The 15005-nt window shown below is 40.6% G+C and overlaps 1 protein-coding gene across 1 annotated transcript; it reads right to left on the bottom strand.

The window, feature by feature from the left end:
• Positions 1 to 515: 515 nt before the first annotated feature.
• Positions 516 to 11813, bottom strand: fam177a1.L (family with sequence similarity 177 member A1 L homeolog). Its single transcript, NM_001093442.1, is given in 5 exon segments — positions 516 to 1449; positions 5160 to 5257; positions 6732 to 6798; positions 9306 to 9482; positions 11700 to 11813. Coding segments are annotated over 5 exon segments (567 nt in total). The 5' UTR covers positions 11715 to 11813; the 3' UTR covers positions 516 to 1239.
• Positions 11814 to 15005: the final 3192 nt, after the last annotated feature.

Below are 15005 nucleotides of genomic sequence, written 5' to 3'. Positions count from 1 at the left end.
TTAGAAACCTTTTTTACTTTGCACAGCCTATTTACACAGTTTTTATACTGAATGGTTCCTTTAAGTCGGCAGCTTATTGGGCATTGTATGGGGCCCTCCAACTGGCTTCCCTAATCCAGGTTGGGCAAATCGGGGAGAGATCCACTCGTTTGGTGGGGTCGCTAAACAAACGGATCTCTATATGTATGATCACCTTTAGGGCAGCTGAACCACTGAATTAACTGCAAAAACAAAAAAGGAAATTTCCTCAATAATAAGTGTTAGATTAAAAGTACCATGATCTCTTTAAGACTTTCCTCCACAAAAAAAAAATCATAGGTGTCAAACTAGTGGTGCTCCAAGTGCTGGGAATGAACGTTTCAGGCAGAGTCCAAGTCAACAGCAGATGGGGCTGCCAGTCCAACACGGTCATCAATGATGGGTGTAGCAGAACGTATGCTTTATCCAGATATACAGTGGTCTTATACGTTGCATGTGCAAGATACTGAGCCACAACAAGAACATTGGGAAACATCTTTAAGAACAGAGCCTTTAAGGGGCATAGCCATTTATTGTCCTTAATTAGAAACAATCAAGTCTATGGGTTTCTATATAATATATGTAAATAACAAAACAACCAAGGCACCCTGCCCGTTATAAATGGGTGCAATTTCTGAAGCAACAGAATATACTATGCAATAACTTAAAGGCACAGTTAAATAAAACCTTCAAATAAATAGAAATGATAGGAGTTTCCCTTTAAGTCATGTAGGTTCAAAAAAGTACATTTTCTCCTGACCTTTGTTTGTTACCCTTGTGCCACTATTTATACAAGAGTGATGATGAGGGGGCTGTCATTACAGAAAAGGAGTTTGAACATTATAACCTTTGGATAGAGCAAATGTTGGTAATGCTTTGTACTCAAACATTAACAAAATAACCCTGATGTTTCATCTGCACAAAGCTGTGTATAGGAAACGAACGATGAAACTTCCATCAAGACCCTGCAGAATTGTAAATGTCAATCTAGTACGTTATTATGACGGGGGGGGGGGGGGGGGGGGTATATATATATATATTTCCTGTTGCTTCAATAACAAAGTGCATGCCAGAATCATCATAGGTACTGATCTATGCCAATTACAGCTGGATGGGCCTAGACCTTCTATTTGGCCAGAAGTCTCTGAGGAAGGCACCAAGTTTTTGGCAGGAGTTGTTTCCCTTCAGTTCCCAGCACAAAGAGTGTAAAGCCATTGGCTCCTAGGTGGGGACAGCAGAAAGTTCCTGCTTTTTGGACAGACTGACTGCATCCCCTTCTTCCATGACAAAGCTAATGTTGACAAAGGAGCTGGCGGTTGGATCAGGCTGCTGTGTCGCTGTGGTGCTTTCCTTCGGATTCTTGCTTTGCTGCTCCTGGTATTGCTGCTCGGCTTTTTCTGACATTTCATTCTCTTCCTCCTCTTCTTCTGTCTTTAGGAAAAAACACATTTTACATTAGACTTTTAAGCAACAGTATGTGGCTATACAATATATTTACAAAGGCAACAACCTTAACTTAAAGGGGAACTACCACAAAATAATATTTATATATGTCATGCCTCATGGGCATGTCATTACTCAGGGCAACTTTCCAAATATTATGCATTAAGAAATGTACATTTTTTTTTTTTTTTTAGAGATTACAGTTATTAGACAACTTTCCCACTTGCTTGACTAGTGGACTCTGCATTAGAGTGCAATATTTCTTCATTTTGAAGCCTTACCTACAAATATGTTCTATATTTTATCTAGGTACTTTATTCACTATAAAAAGGTTGCCCCTTTAAATGTTATAGCACATTACACCCAATCAAGAAAAAGCAGCTAATGATATAACATCACAGTGATCATCACAAGAAACGGCTATGTAGGACTTTAGCATTTACATTGTTCCATCTGTGTCACTAGCACACCTGTTCTCTTGTAAGGGGGGGGGGGCAACAACCCAGAAATGGGGACACCAGGAACCATGAGGTTTAATTCTCTTCCATCAGGAGGCAGGACACAGAAATTAATATGAATTGCAGACTTTCCCACCCCCCTTATATCTACGCTTGCCACCATTAGATGAGTTTTTTCTGTGTCCTCTCAAAATTTGGAGGTTAGGACAAGGCCCCTAGAGAGGTCCATCACAAGGAACACTTCAGCTAGTGGATAGCATTGGCAATAGGGGTTGTACCCGAATAAGCCTTGGCTGAGCTTGCTGCGTCAGCCCCCATCACAGGATGCTTTACTAGGGGATCGGAGTTTCTGGATCTAGCAGATGACACAGATACTTCTCAAGTGGGTTATTGGCTGTCTGGTAGAGCAGACCATTGTTGGCCTGGAAGGATGAGTATGAGGGCACCTAGCATTGGTACTTACTCCCTGTGGCCAAGGTAAATGAAGGTTACAGTTTTGGTGCAGGTTGGGGCACCGAGGGTTAGGGCCAAAACATTTACATTCCACATACCACTGATCTACTGAAAGAACTGGCCAGTCACCTGCTGTTAGCATGTGCACTTGAATCTCGAATCCTTACAAACTCTCTATTTTGATATGCATAAAAACATGACCTGAAACCTTCTCAAGCAGCCAAGCAGGGAGCACAATTGGGGGGCATGGTCAGGCCAAAACAGGGCTGTGGTTGGGAGCGTGGCCGGGGATGTGACAGGCAGAGCCAAGATGCACCTGAAACAGTTATGATCCTGGTTGGCAATTGCAGTGGGCATGGGATGAAGAATGCATGCCAGTTGGTTCTGGCCAATAACCTCAATGTGTGGGAGTGGCGAGGGGACAAAGGCAGAACTTTCAGTCGGGTCAGACAATCTCTAGAGAAGCACAGAATCCAGGATTCATCTAATCATGTGATTTTTCAGATTCGGTCTGGCCAGGCAGTTGGATTTGGCTGAATCCTGCTGAAAAAGGGCCAAATCCAAGTGCCTGGCTAAACTGAATCTGAAAAATCATGACAAGGAGGTCGAAATATTTTTAGCTGGTTGCGCAGTTCTCTTTCCCACCTCGTTTCTTTAATTTACATATGCAAATTAAGGTTCAGATTCGGTATTTGGGTGAATCTTTCACAATGAGTTCGGAATCTGGCCGAATCCTAAAATAGTGGATTAGGTGAATCTCTAATTTTTTCTGCCACTTTGTTCCCAGAACAGAGGTTTAATGAGCTCTTCAATGAGCACTTTCTACTGCACTTCAAGGAATTTTTTACTGCACATTTGTCAGTTGATACCTCAGTCTCTCTACTATCACTGGCTCTCTTCCCTGTGCAAGGCTCTTAGGTTTACTACAGGCCATATGAACAGTTCACAGTGGCTGATGGTGGATTCAGTCAGACAATGCAACTGCTTCCTCAATGGTTTTGCAGCGAAGAACGAGGTAGGCAATATTTTCCGTTGGGTGGAAACAAGAGTACTTCAGATTTCATTGTGATATATCCAGGACCTTTTAAACTTAACTCAACTTGATCTGGATCTCACGTTATCTAACTACAATTTGAAGATTGAACGGTTTGTTGCAAAGTGTAGAGAATTCCTTGCATCAGGGGTGGTTGCCATGACAGCTGGATGGATATTCTCTATCATGCATATATTTCCTCCACTCACAATGGTCCCTCATTCAAGAGCATAAAGCGAGAGCAGGCCCCGTTTATCATTATCATGTCCCATTGGCCAAGGGGATCTTTGTTATACCTCCAGAAGGATCTTTAGATGGAGCCACTCAAGTCCCTTACTCAACAGAGGGATCTCCTTCATCAAGGTCCTATACTTCACCCAAATCTGCATATGTTCAATTTGATGGAGTGGCAATTGAAATCTCAGTTCTAATCAGTAAAAGGTTTTCTGTGTCGCTCAGATCATGCGGAGGCTCAGAAGGTAGTTTTCTTAAGGGCATATCATAGAGTATGGAAATGTTTCACTGGATGGTGTTCAGATTGGGGGTTGTGTTAACTTCCTCTAATTTTACAAGAGGATCTCTGGATTCAGGCCTTTGCTCTTGAGCTTTTCCAGAGGAGGCTAGTGTTACAGGAGCATGTGTTTTTTTTTTTTATCCCCAAGAAGTAGCCCATGTTTCCAAGGGTTCTAATTCCTCCACCGAACCTCAGTATTATTCTTATGACATTGCTCGATTCTCCTTTTGAGCCAATTTTGCCATGGCTTAACTGGAATGTAGTTTACTTGGTAGCAGTCGCAAATTTGTCAGCACACTGGGTCTATGAACTCTTGTTCACAGCCCAACTAGATTTTTCTATACCGCGCAAGACTTTTTTGCCCAAGGTGGAATCACTGTTTCACTTAAATATGGAACTTTCCTTGTTCTGCAGTTCAAAGAAGGCAAGGCTGCACCATTTGCATGTGGAATGGGCCCTATTTGCATGTGGAACGGGCCCTATGCACATAACTGGATTGTACAGTTTATTTCTGCAATTCTGATGCTTTGTTTGTGATCCCTTCTAACAGATGCAAAGGTTTGTATTACCAGCTTCTAAAGCTACCTTTGCCAGTTTGATGAGGAAGGCTGCCAGCTAGGTGTAAACTTCCCTAAAGCAACAACCTTGATTTGGAATAAAGGCTCGTTCTACTCAGAGTTCTTCAATGTCATGAAGAAACATGGCTTCCACAGACCAGCTGTGCAAAGCCGCAGATTTACACTTTTACCAAATGTTAGCAATTTCATACTTTTGTCTTAGCCAAGGCTTTTTTGGTTGTGGTGATGTAACTGGGATAGCCAAATTCCAAATTCTTTTAGTTTTGATTCCTCCCTCCTGATTATGGGGCAGCTTTTAGCATTTCTCCATGGTTCCTGCGACTCCAAGGATGTAATCCTTTTCTCTTTAGTCCTATGGGGGGCACAGGACCTCCCTCCAACAAGAAAAACGCATGCTCGCTTCTTCCCACACAACCATTTCTGTTTTGTGTATTATAGTTTGCCTGGAGTTAATGGTTTTGCTTGGCTGGTCTTTGCCAATGTTAACACAAGTTTCTGGAGAAGGGAAGGAGGCACACAAGTGTGAGAGGGTCTGTAGTTCACCTTTATGTGTCCTGCCTCCTGACTAAAAAGAAAAGGATTTATTTGGTACCAAGTTGTTTATAATTTCCAGCAGGGACCCTGTAGTTATTGCTAACTGAACCCACCCTTCCTACACAAACCTCTTTCTGCATCCTGTAGTATTCATCAATAGCGTACTGGTACTTCGGGGTACTGACACCCAGCACAGAAGCTATCTTCTCCCCCAAGAAATCACAAACTGAAAAGATAAATTCAGACATAAACAAAATTAACAACACGCTTATTGGTTATATTCAATACAACGAAAGGGCAATTATAGCTTCCAAAAATGTACTGTTAAAAGATATATAGGAGAGGTAATGGAATAACAGGCCATCCTGGGGTTTAGTTTCCTAGTCTAAAGTGTGCTTAATGTTCACATGTCCTTCAGGGAGCTGTGTTTTAGGATTCTAGCAGGGAATTTGCATTATTATATGAGTTTCATACCATTGAGATCAGTCTTTATTTTATTATTTAAATCTTCAGTCTGGTTAATGTTTTGTATTGAAAGACATAATTTCATTGGTCTCAGTGCAAGAGCAGTGGCGCATACAGCAATTCTGAACGTTCTGTCTTCCTACCATTTAGTAGTTTGTTTACCATTCACTTTAACAACAACAACTGGCTGCATCTGAATGGGGCACTCAAGGGCAGTCTTAATGTAGACAGGAGACTGCACATTGGATAAAATTGTCTTTATTCTATAATCAAAATTAAAAAACACCTGACAAATAAAGAGTTCGTCCTACAAGGGAAATAATAATAGGCAAGATAAAATTGGTTTGTACAACATTGTTTAAAAAAAACGGGGAACAGGAAATTACTAAATGAACATATGTTCTAACACATTAACCCTTAATGCCAATTTCTGAATAAAGACATAGGGGCACATTTACTAAAGTGGCCATCGCTAGCGAAAATTCACCAGAAATCTCATCGGCAAGGAAGATCGCTCCGTGGTGCTCACTGGAAGAATCCCAGGCCATCTCAGTTTTCTCCTAAAAGGTGCACCGGCCCGGGGTTTCAGGTAAGTAAATGCAATCACTTGGGGTGCCTAAATTTTGGCACCCCAAGTAAAAAGACCTTTCCTTCTTTTTTAACAACTTCAATAAAGTTAAAAGTTGATGATAGCTATAAAATATTTCCCAGGGAGACCCTAACTAGGGAGGTAAATAGACAACTTCCACCACCTGTTAGGAAACTACAAAAAAAAAAACCTGAGGAGGTCTGATGGGAGGAGCAAGCAGCAGGGAGGGATTATTTATTTGCATCGTGCAACCAGTACAAACCTAGTGCTTAAAGCTGGCCATACAGGCACCAATATAATTGTATAGAATAATATTTTGTATGATTTTTGGTATGATTTTTATACAGGTTAAAACATTTTTGTCAGATAATAGTAACTGTCTATGACACTTACAGCATTCCCTTTGGGGCATAATCTACAGACTGCTAGTCTGGACCTCTAGCCAATCCATGTGTTAGTGGAGCCTATTCTTTTCTAAGTACTTGCACTTATGGGACCAAGCTGATCCACCAGAGAAGCTGAATGTTGTGTCTAAGAGTGCTCCTGTGAGTACGAGCTACATAGCTTTAAGAGCTCTTCAACAGCAGCCATGCAATTCCTTGCCTAATATTCTGCTACAATAAACAGGAAATAACACTCCAAATACCTGAAAGAGTTGATGTTGCCACACGCAGCATATAAAACCATAGGTATGGTGCCCAGGTTAGCTTTGACTGCAGAAGGAAGAAAAAACTGGTATGACTATTTGCTTCAATATTATTTTCCTAATCATTTTATTTCCCTTACAAAGTCAAGCTAACCCGGATTCAAGAAAGAATTACGGTACAAGAGACTGTTCTGTACTTTTAAGTGCTCCATTAGCCTTTCTCTGTAAACAAGGCACTGAGCTACAGCTTCAGTATTCAAACAGTCCCAGCAGCATTTCATCTCCTGACTTGTCATAAGTAACAAGAAAAGAACAGATATTCTCTGCCCTCTGGGATTTACTTTGCTTTTGGTAGATGGGAGAGAGTACTGCAAAATGAACACGGACATTGTCATATTACTGAAATAAGATAGAGTAGATCAGCTCTCAAGAAATGAATATTAACTACAATAATTTTACAAGCATTAACTAAAGAGAGTGTCACATTAGCACCCTTGAACTTCTTATAGATAATGTTCCAGGATACGCACAGGTATGGGATCTGGTATCCGGAAACCCATTATCCAGTAAGTTCCGAATTAAGGAATTGCCATCTCCATTATAGACTCCATTATAATCAAATAATCCAAATTATTAAAAATGATTTCCTTTTTCTCTATAGTAATAAAACAGTACCTTGTGCTAGATCCAAACTAAGATATTATTAATCCTCACTGGAAGCAAAACCAGACTATTGGGTGTATTTAGAGACACATTTATCAAGGGTCAAATTCATGTTTTTAAAAACTCCCCTAAACACCCATAAATTCGACCAATCTAATATTTTAAACTCGGATGAATGGAATCAACCCGAAAATTCCAATAGAATTTGAATCGTATTCGGATTTTAGATTCAAGTTTTTTCAAAAAAGTCAGGAAGGCTGCAAACAACTCCAAATTGATCCCTGGACCTCTCCCATCGACTTAACAGGAATTCGGCAGGTTTTAGGTGGTGAATAGTCACATTCGAATTCTTAAAGAGCAAGAGTATGATAAATCTCAAAAATCTAATTAAAATTTTTTTAAAAACTCGATTCGAATTTAAACAACTCCATAGTCGAATTTGACAGTTTTGACCATAAAAAAAAAGTAAAATTCGAATTTCGAATTTGAATTTTTAATTCGACCCTTGATAAATCTGCCCCTTAATGTTTACATGGTTTTCTAGTAGTCATAAATTGTGAAGATCCAGATTACGGAAAGACCCATTATCCGGAAAGTCCCAGGTCCCGAGCATTCAGGATAAAAGGTCCCATACCTGTAATGCAATTTCTACATAGATTGTTTCATATGCTGTGGCTTAAAAAAAAGCAGAACTGGAACGGAAAATAGCCATTATAACTGCTATGTGGCATGTGTATAACTTCTCTGGAGTGAGGGCCAAAAATAATATGGCTCAGGTTCCCAAACTGTGGAGTTGTCCCCCAAAGGGTGACCAGAAATAGTGTGGAGGAAAAATCCACATGCTAAGCAGCCAGAAATAAATAATCGATTTCCGTAGTCACATGATTTTAAGGGTTTGGATTTGGTTCGGCCAGGCAGGTTTCCTGTCGGAAGAAGCTTGATTTCAGCCAAATCCCAGATTAATTCCAGGATTTGGTGCATCCCAATTTAAAATGACTGCTCTATAGCATAGATTACAACTACCAAACTATAAGCCTGCACAGAGCAGTAACTCAATGTGAAAGCACTTAAAAAGAGATTGAGAAATTCCTGTATCAACCTCAAGAAATCCACTATCAGGAAAACCCCAGGTCCTGAGCATTCTGGATAACAGGTCATATACCTGTATGTTGTTTTTTCTCTTATTCCAGCAGTAGTTTTTTCCTACTTTTTACTTTGGTCAGGGCTGCCCAAACTTTTACCTTCAACTGCAACACTTAAAAATGCCAATATGCCAAAGAAAACGAGAAGCAAAATACAGGATTTCAGATAATTAAACTTAACAGCCTAGAAATTTTTCTTTTCGTCTGGTAGCGACTCATGGAAAATTGATGTTGTTGAACTAGTTTCAAGAAACAAATGGCACAAAATAAGGTGATGATTATATTACCAACAAGCACAAAGGGCACCTGGAGGGGAAGGAAAGCAGGATTTTTTTTGCTCTATTTCCTTATTAGCTTAGCATTGATTTACTTATTTACTTTTTATATGGTTAATCACTTACCGATTATCTTGCTTGTAAGTGAGCTTCTCTACTTCCATGATTAAAATAAGACCTCCTTAAACTTGTCTGAAACGAATGTAGACTATGCTGGCTAAACACATTTTTAAAATGATGTAAAGAGCAATATCAAGGACATCTGCAATTTATATAACGCTCGTGTAGTTGCCAGGAATTCTCTCTTTTGTTTTCATTGTTACAGTATTTCCCTCTTGTTAGAGAGTAGAATCTTGGAATATTACAGGTTATTTCCCCCAAATATTAAATTATGCATATTATTATTTTCTATATGTAATTTCCATTTTTGTTTGGTTTTCCTTAGTACACCTTCTTTACATTTGTGCAACACAAATACAGATAATATTCCATACCGGGTCCATTGCTGGCAAAACATCCTTTCTTTCTTGCAACTCCTCTTCCTCATCAGTGCTGTACTCCTCCATGGTTTCACCACTTGCAAAATGGATAACTCGCCGAGGGATTTTCTTCTTTTTCCGAATATCCCCTAACTCTACGCTCTCAAATTCACGGGCACCACTTGAATGTACCTATGAGAAGAGTAATTACATGCTAAACCTTTAGATTAATATGGGAATTAAATTAATTAATTCAGAATAAATGGTACAATGCAAGATATATGAAGTTTACAGCATATCTTCCTTTTTGCTCTTGCTTAAAATGTAAATATAGATTTTCCTCTTGCAAAACTACTTAACTTTAATATGGTATAAATCTAGTGGTAGATCTTTGACAGCATTTTTGTAAAGTATAAAAATTCATTACAAAACCCCCACTTGGTGTACAAACAAACAGGATACAAAGATTAAGACAGTATAACTATGGGGGCTAAACTTTTATTATGTTGTGCAGGTTTAAGTTCGGAGTTGCACACAACATGCTGCCTAAGAATGAAGAGGGCTGGTCCGTCTTTTATAGATGCACAAAATTCATCACTTTTACATTTGGCTAAATAGCAAATCCTACACCAGATCCAAATACCAAACCAAATCTAAACTCCATTTTTACATTTTTAAATGAGATTTATCCACTGGGGAGAAAAAAAGAAGCCCTCAGTTGTCCACTGCTTTAAGGTTCGGATACTTTATAAGGTTCAGGTTTGCTCTATCTAAGCAATAAAGATATGGCCAAATCCTGGTGTGATCTGACCTAATCCTGGATTCAGTGCATCAATGCTATTTTAAAATATGTATAAATGAGTCAAATAAGTCTGTAGTCATATCTATAAGCTATAGTAGATCATTTCAGAGTGAAATTGTTACTCCATATTTCCCTCATGCACATAGTAGTTAAAAGTGCATTATTAAACCAAACATATCTCAACTTGTTTTTAAAACCACTCTATAAACCCCTTAGTGCTAAGCTCCTGTCTCTAGAAACAATGTCAGGATTGGCTGGAAAAGTGTATATAGATCACTGGACTCTGGAGCAGTGGAAAGGATTCTCTGAAGTGATCGCAGATGACAGATGATTCTATGTCACATCCCAGGAGAAAACTACCTGCCTGAATGCAAAATCCCCACCAGATAGTTGGGTTGATGAGGAACATAGGTCTGAAACGTTCATTTTTATACTCCTATGTAGAATGTGCTGTGATTTGTGGAATGATGGCTCTATATAAATAATAATTCTAGGAAGGATTTCTACTTGAGTTTGGAAAGGGATTTGCTTCAATTCAGCCACAAAAACAGTAGTGCTCAGATTGGCAGTTACACATAGGCAGGCCCGGCAATCTGTGGGTTCTGGCAAATGCCAGAGGGGCTGCCATAAGATGCCATAGAATAGAGAAGAAATTACTGCAGCACATCTTAGTTGCAAAAATGAAAAGTTGTGTTTATTGGTCAGTAACCAACAGGCAACGTTCTGCCCTTTATCAAGCCTTAATAAAGGGCAGGACTAAGCCTGAAACGTTGCCTGTTGGTTACTGACCAATAAACACAACTTTTTCACTTTTGCAACTAAGATGTGCTGCAGTAATTTCTTCTCAACCACATGTTTGACCCCTGGCAAGGGTCTTTGGACTGCTCTTCACTCTGCCCGAAAATGTTTTTCTGTGAGGTGGTTGAAGTACACACATTTCTATATTTAGATAAGATGCCATAGAAAGCCATTATTTAGTGGGCTGGTGGGGAGCTGCTTGGGCCTCTCTGTACTTGGAATGACAGGGCCAATTTTGACTCCCAGTCCAGACCTGGACTTGATTGTTGGGGGCTCAGGATTGGTTCAGTCAGTATTTCAGTTGATCTTTGGATTAATGTCAGGGCTATAGGCAGGCTAGTCATATTGTTCCACTTATGTGCTGCAAACCAGAGCAGTATAGATTTGACTTTATTAGTAGGGCAATTACTGTGCTGAAAGAGGGTTAACTAGGGCTAGGTCAAGAAGTCAAGCTAAACATCCAGGGCACATTATACAGTATCACAAAGGCATCAACTGAATCCCACGAGCTCCTCCTCTACATTGTGGTTCAGTCTTGACCTGAGAAAGAGACGTGCGTGTGTGGGAAAGCCCTCCTGTAAGAGCCAGTGAAGTTCTATACATACAGTAGTGCAAATGGAAACATTACATCAGCTCTTCCAAGGGTATGCCTTTAAAATCCGGAGCATGTTCATACACTTGTTTGCGCATTAGGACACCGGCGTAGCATGTAAATCGGGAAAGAGGCTAAAGAACCTGTTGATGGGATCTCATTTAATGGCATTACATAAAGACAAGATTAACGCCCAATTAGAAATTCCAGCACTCACCTCGCCAGTTGCCATTTCTATTTCTCGAGCGAACACCAAACTGACGGCTTGGATTATTTCCTGCTAAGCAACACTCCCTTTAGTCCCAGGCAGCTCACTAGGGCGGGTTTCGGGCGTCACCAGCTAACTATTTACATCCGTGCGTTCCAAACCTCGATATGAAATAACAAGCCATGGCGTCAAACTGAGTGCAATTGAGTCGTGACACGCAAACACTGAGTATATCGTGTGTACTCGGGCTGCTAGGACACATTACTCAGCGCTGTTTAGTTTTAGGTATACATCACAAGAGTAGGGGGACGGCATACCATGGTATTTTTCTTTTTGTGTCTATGTGTATTATGTAACAGACTGCAAAGCTGGCTGGCTGAACGTCAAGTTATAAAACTGAATATATGTAGCAATAAGTGAAGCCCAGACTGCAACCTGACACTGGAACTGCTCTTATCAAATAAGCTTTGGCTTCTACTGGTCAGGGTTTACATTTCAAAACCAGCCAAAGACTATAAAAAAAACGAGCCAAAAAGTAACCGAACGCCTTTTTAGGGTCAGGGCACAGGCAGATTCAGGGATATTAGTCACCTGGCGACAAATCTCCTCATCTTCGTGGAGACTACTCTCCAAACGCCTGCCCTGCCTTCCCGCCAGCTAAAATGTAAATTGCCGGCGGGATGGCGCTAGGAGCGATTCTTTTTCTGGAGTTGCCTCACGATGAAACTTCGGGTTACTTCGGAAAACAAATCCCCCCGAGTGCCATCCCACCGGCGATTTACATTTTAGCCGGCGGGGAGGCAGTTCGGGGAAATTAGTCGTCCCGAAGATGAGGAGATTTGTTGCTGGGCGACATCTCCCCGATTCTGCCTGTGTGCCCTAACCCTTAAAAGTAGCCCAAAAATAGCCCAATTTGTACACTGAAAAATTTTAATAAAGTAAAACAATAAGGGTATCGAATCAATGAACTGTCTGGAAGTTTCCAATAACTTTTCGTACATTAAAGGGGGACATTTTTTACATTTTCCTGGTTGGTACAGAATTCTATAGAAATGAAAACGTGCATTTTAGGTGAGCTAGGGTATTCCAAGCAAATGTAAATTTTAGGAGGCCCTTTCCCCAGAATACCTTGTGACCTATGCAAAAACCAACATAGTATTGCTGCTATTGATGGATGGGGGGGGTTATTCAAAGTCACTTGTGTTTTCATACATCACAAAAAATGGCGTCATAATATTTCTCTTTATATTATGAAAGCTATACCAGTTTCAGGTAATTAGGTACATTTTACGGTTTAGTGGCCCTTACCCCTGTCTAGCAGAATTGCCACAAGAAGCACATGGTACATAGATTAGCAAAATGAATTAACTCACCGCAAGGATACCAATCCCCACACAAATTGAGGGACTGGGGTCTGACCAGGCAATGCAAAAGCGACTGTAGGGTGTTAGAATAGAAAGGAGTGAAGTCTGGGTCGATGAACTGCTGAGCAGCTTCAGCTAGGCTAACGCGACTCCCCCTGCCGGATTCCACAGCTAGTACATGCCAAAGCGTAGTAAAGAGCAGACTAAAACCTAACGTGGGCTTAATTTGCATTAAGAAAAAAAGATTGGGAGGGTTTTGAAAGTCCAAACAGGCAGCAACTTCCAAAACTAGCCCAAATCCGTATGGTTTGGACTTTTAAAACCCGCCACTAAGTTTTAAAACTAGCCCAATTTGGCTAGTAAACCGCCAACCTGGGAACCCTGCTGCATTCGCTTTATAAGTTTCTATAATAAAAGATTTTATTTGTATGGATACAATACTTTTGAAGCTTGCCTTAAAAGAACAGTAACATCTAACGCCTGTTAATACGCTTGTTGTACCAGTGCAGGGCAACAGTTCATTATACTTTCTTCACTTTAGAACGCTTCCATTTTTTTGGTGTTAAGGTGGCCATACACGGAGAGATCCGCTCGTTTGGCAATGTCGCCAAAGGAGCGGATCTCTCCCCGATATGTCCACCTTGAGGTTGGCAATATCAGGCTGATCCGATCGTGGGCCCTAAGGCCCAATGATTGGATCCTAACGATGGGTAAAAGGCGGTCAGATCGCGGGACCGCATCAACAAACAGATGCGGCCATGATCCGACGGGATTTTTAGTTCTGTCCGATCGACATCTGGCTATCGATCGGGGAAGCCCGTCGGAGGGCCCATACACGGGCCAATAAGCCGCCGACTTGGTCTGTTGGCAGCTTTTATCGGCCTGTGTATGGCCACCTTTACTGTTTCTTTAAGAGTTGCTAGTAGTACTAAAAATGTGATTGGGTTTCTTACTGCTTTCATTCTCTCCAGTTATAATTTTATACATTTCATTAAGTCTCGAGTTTATGCCTTTTTTTAACCTCAGATTTGAAAATGTCAGTGTTAGGGATACTGTAATGGGAAAAAGTTTTTTTTTTTTTCAAAATAGCAGTTAATAGTGCTGCTCCAGCAGACTTCTGCACTGAAATCCATTTTTGAAATGAGCAAACTGTTTTTTTTTATTTATGGGGGCTAGACACATAGAGAACTGGATAGAGAACTGGCTGAAGGATAGTTTACAAAGAGAGGTGGTAAAAGGGCATTAACTCAAGGAATGAAAACATAATTATGCCTCTTTATAAGTCCCTGGTAAGGCCTCATCTGGAGTATGCAGTGCGGTTTTGGACTCCAGTCCTTAAAGGAGAAGGAAAGCTACGGAGGCATTTTATTGCCAATAGATTAGCTGCAATAGTACAAGCTAGAATGCTATATTTATTCTGTAGAATGTTTTACCATACCTGAGTAAAAAGCTCTAGAAACTCTCTGGTTGTTTAGGATATGAGCTGCAGTGTTAACATGGTGTGACATCACTTCCTGCCTGAGTCTCTCCCTGCTCTGGGCTCAGATTACAGTAGAGAAGGGAGGGGGTGGGGAAGAGGAGCAAACTGAGCATGCTCTTGCCCAGGGCAATGAGGTTTAAGATGAAGGCAGGAAGTCTGACACAGAAGCCCATGTGTACACAATAGAAGGAAAGAAATGCAGTGTTTCTTTTGACAGGGGACTCAGAGCAGCGCTACTTTGGGGGTTTACTGGTATATTTAGATGGACCTTTCTGATAAGGCTAACTTAGTTTTAACCTTTCCTTCTCCTTTAAGAGGGATATAAATGAGCTGGAGAGAGTGCAGAGACTAAGTGCAACTAAACTGGTTAAAGGGATGGAAGACGTAAATTATGAGGGGAGACTGTCACGGTTGGGGTTGTTTTCTCTGGAAAAAAAAGGTGCTTGCGAGGGGACATGATTACACTTTACA

The sequence above is a fragment of the Xenopus laevis genome, chromosome 8L (genome assembly GCF_017654675.1).
Source record: "Xenopus laevis strain J_2021 chromosome 8L, Xenopus_laevis_v10.1, whole genome shotgun sequence".
Lineage (NCBI taxonomy): Eukaryota > Metazoa > Chordata > Amphibia > Anura > Pipidae > Xenopus > Xenopus laevis.
Note: the sequence above shows the minus strand (reverse complement) of the source record. Positions and strands in the feature narration are given on the sequence as shown.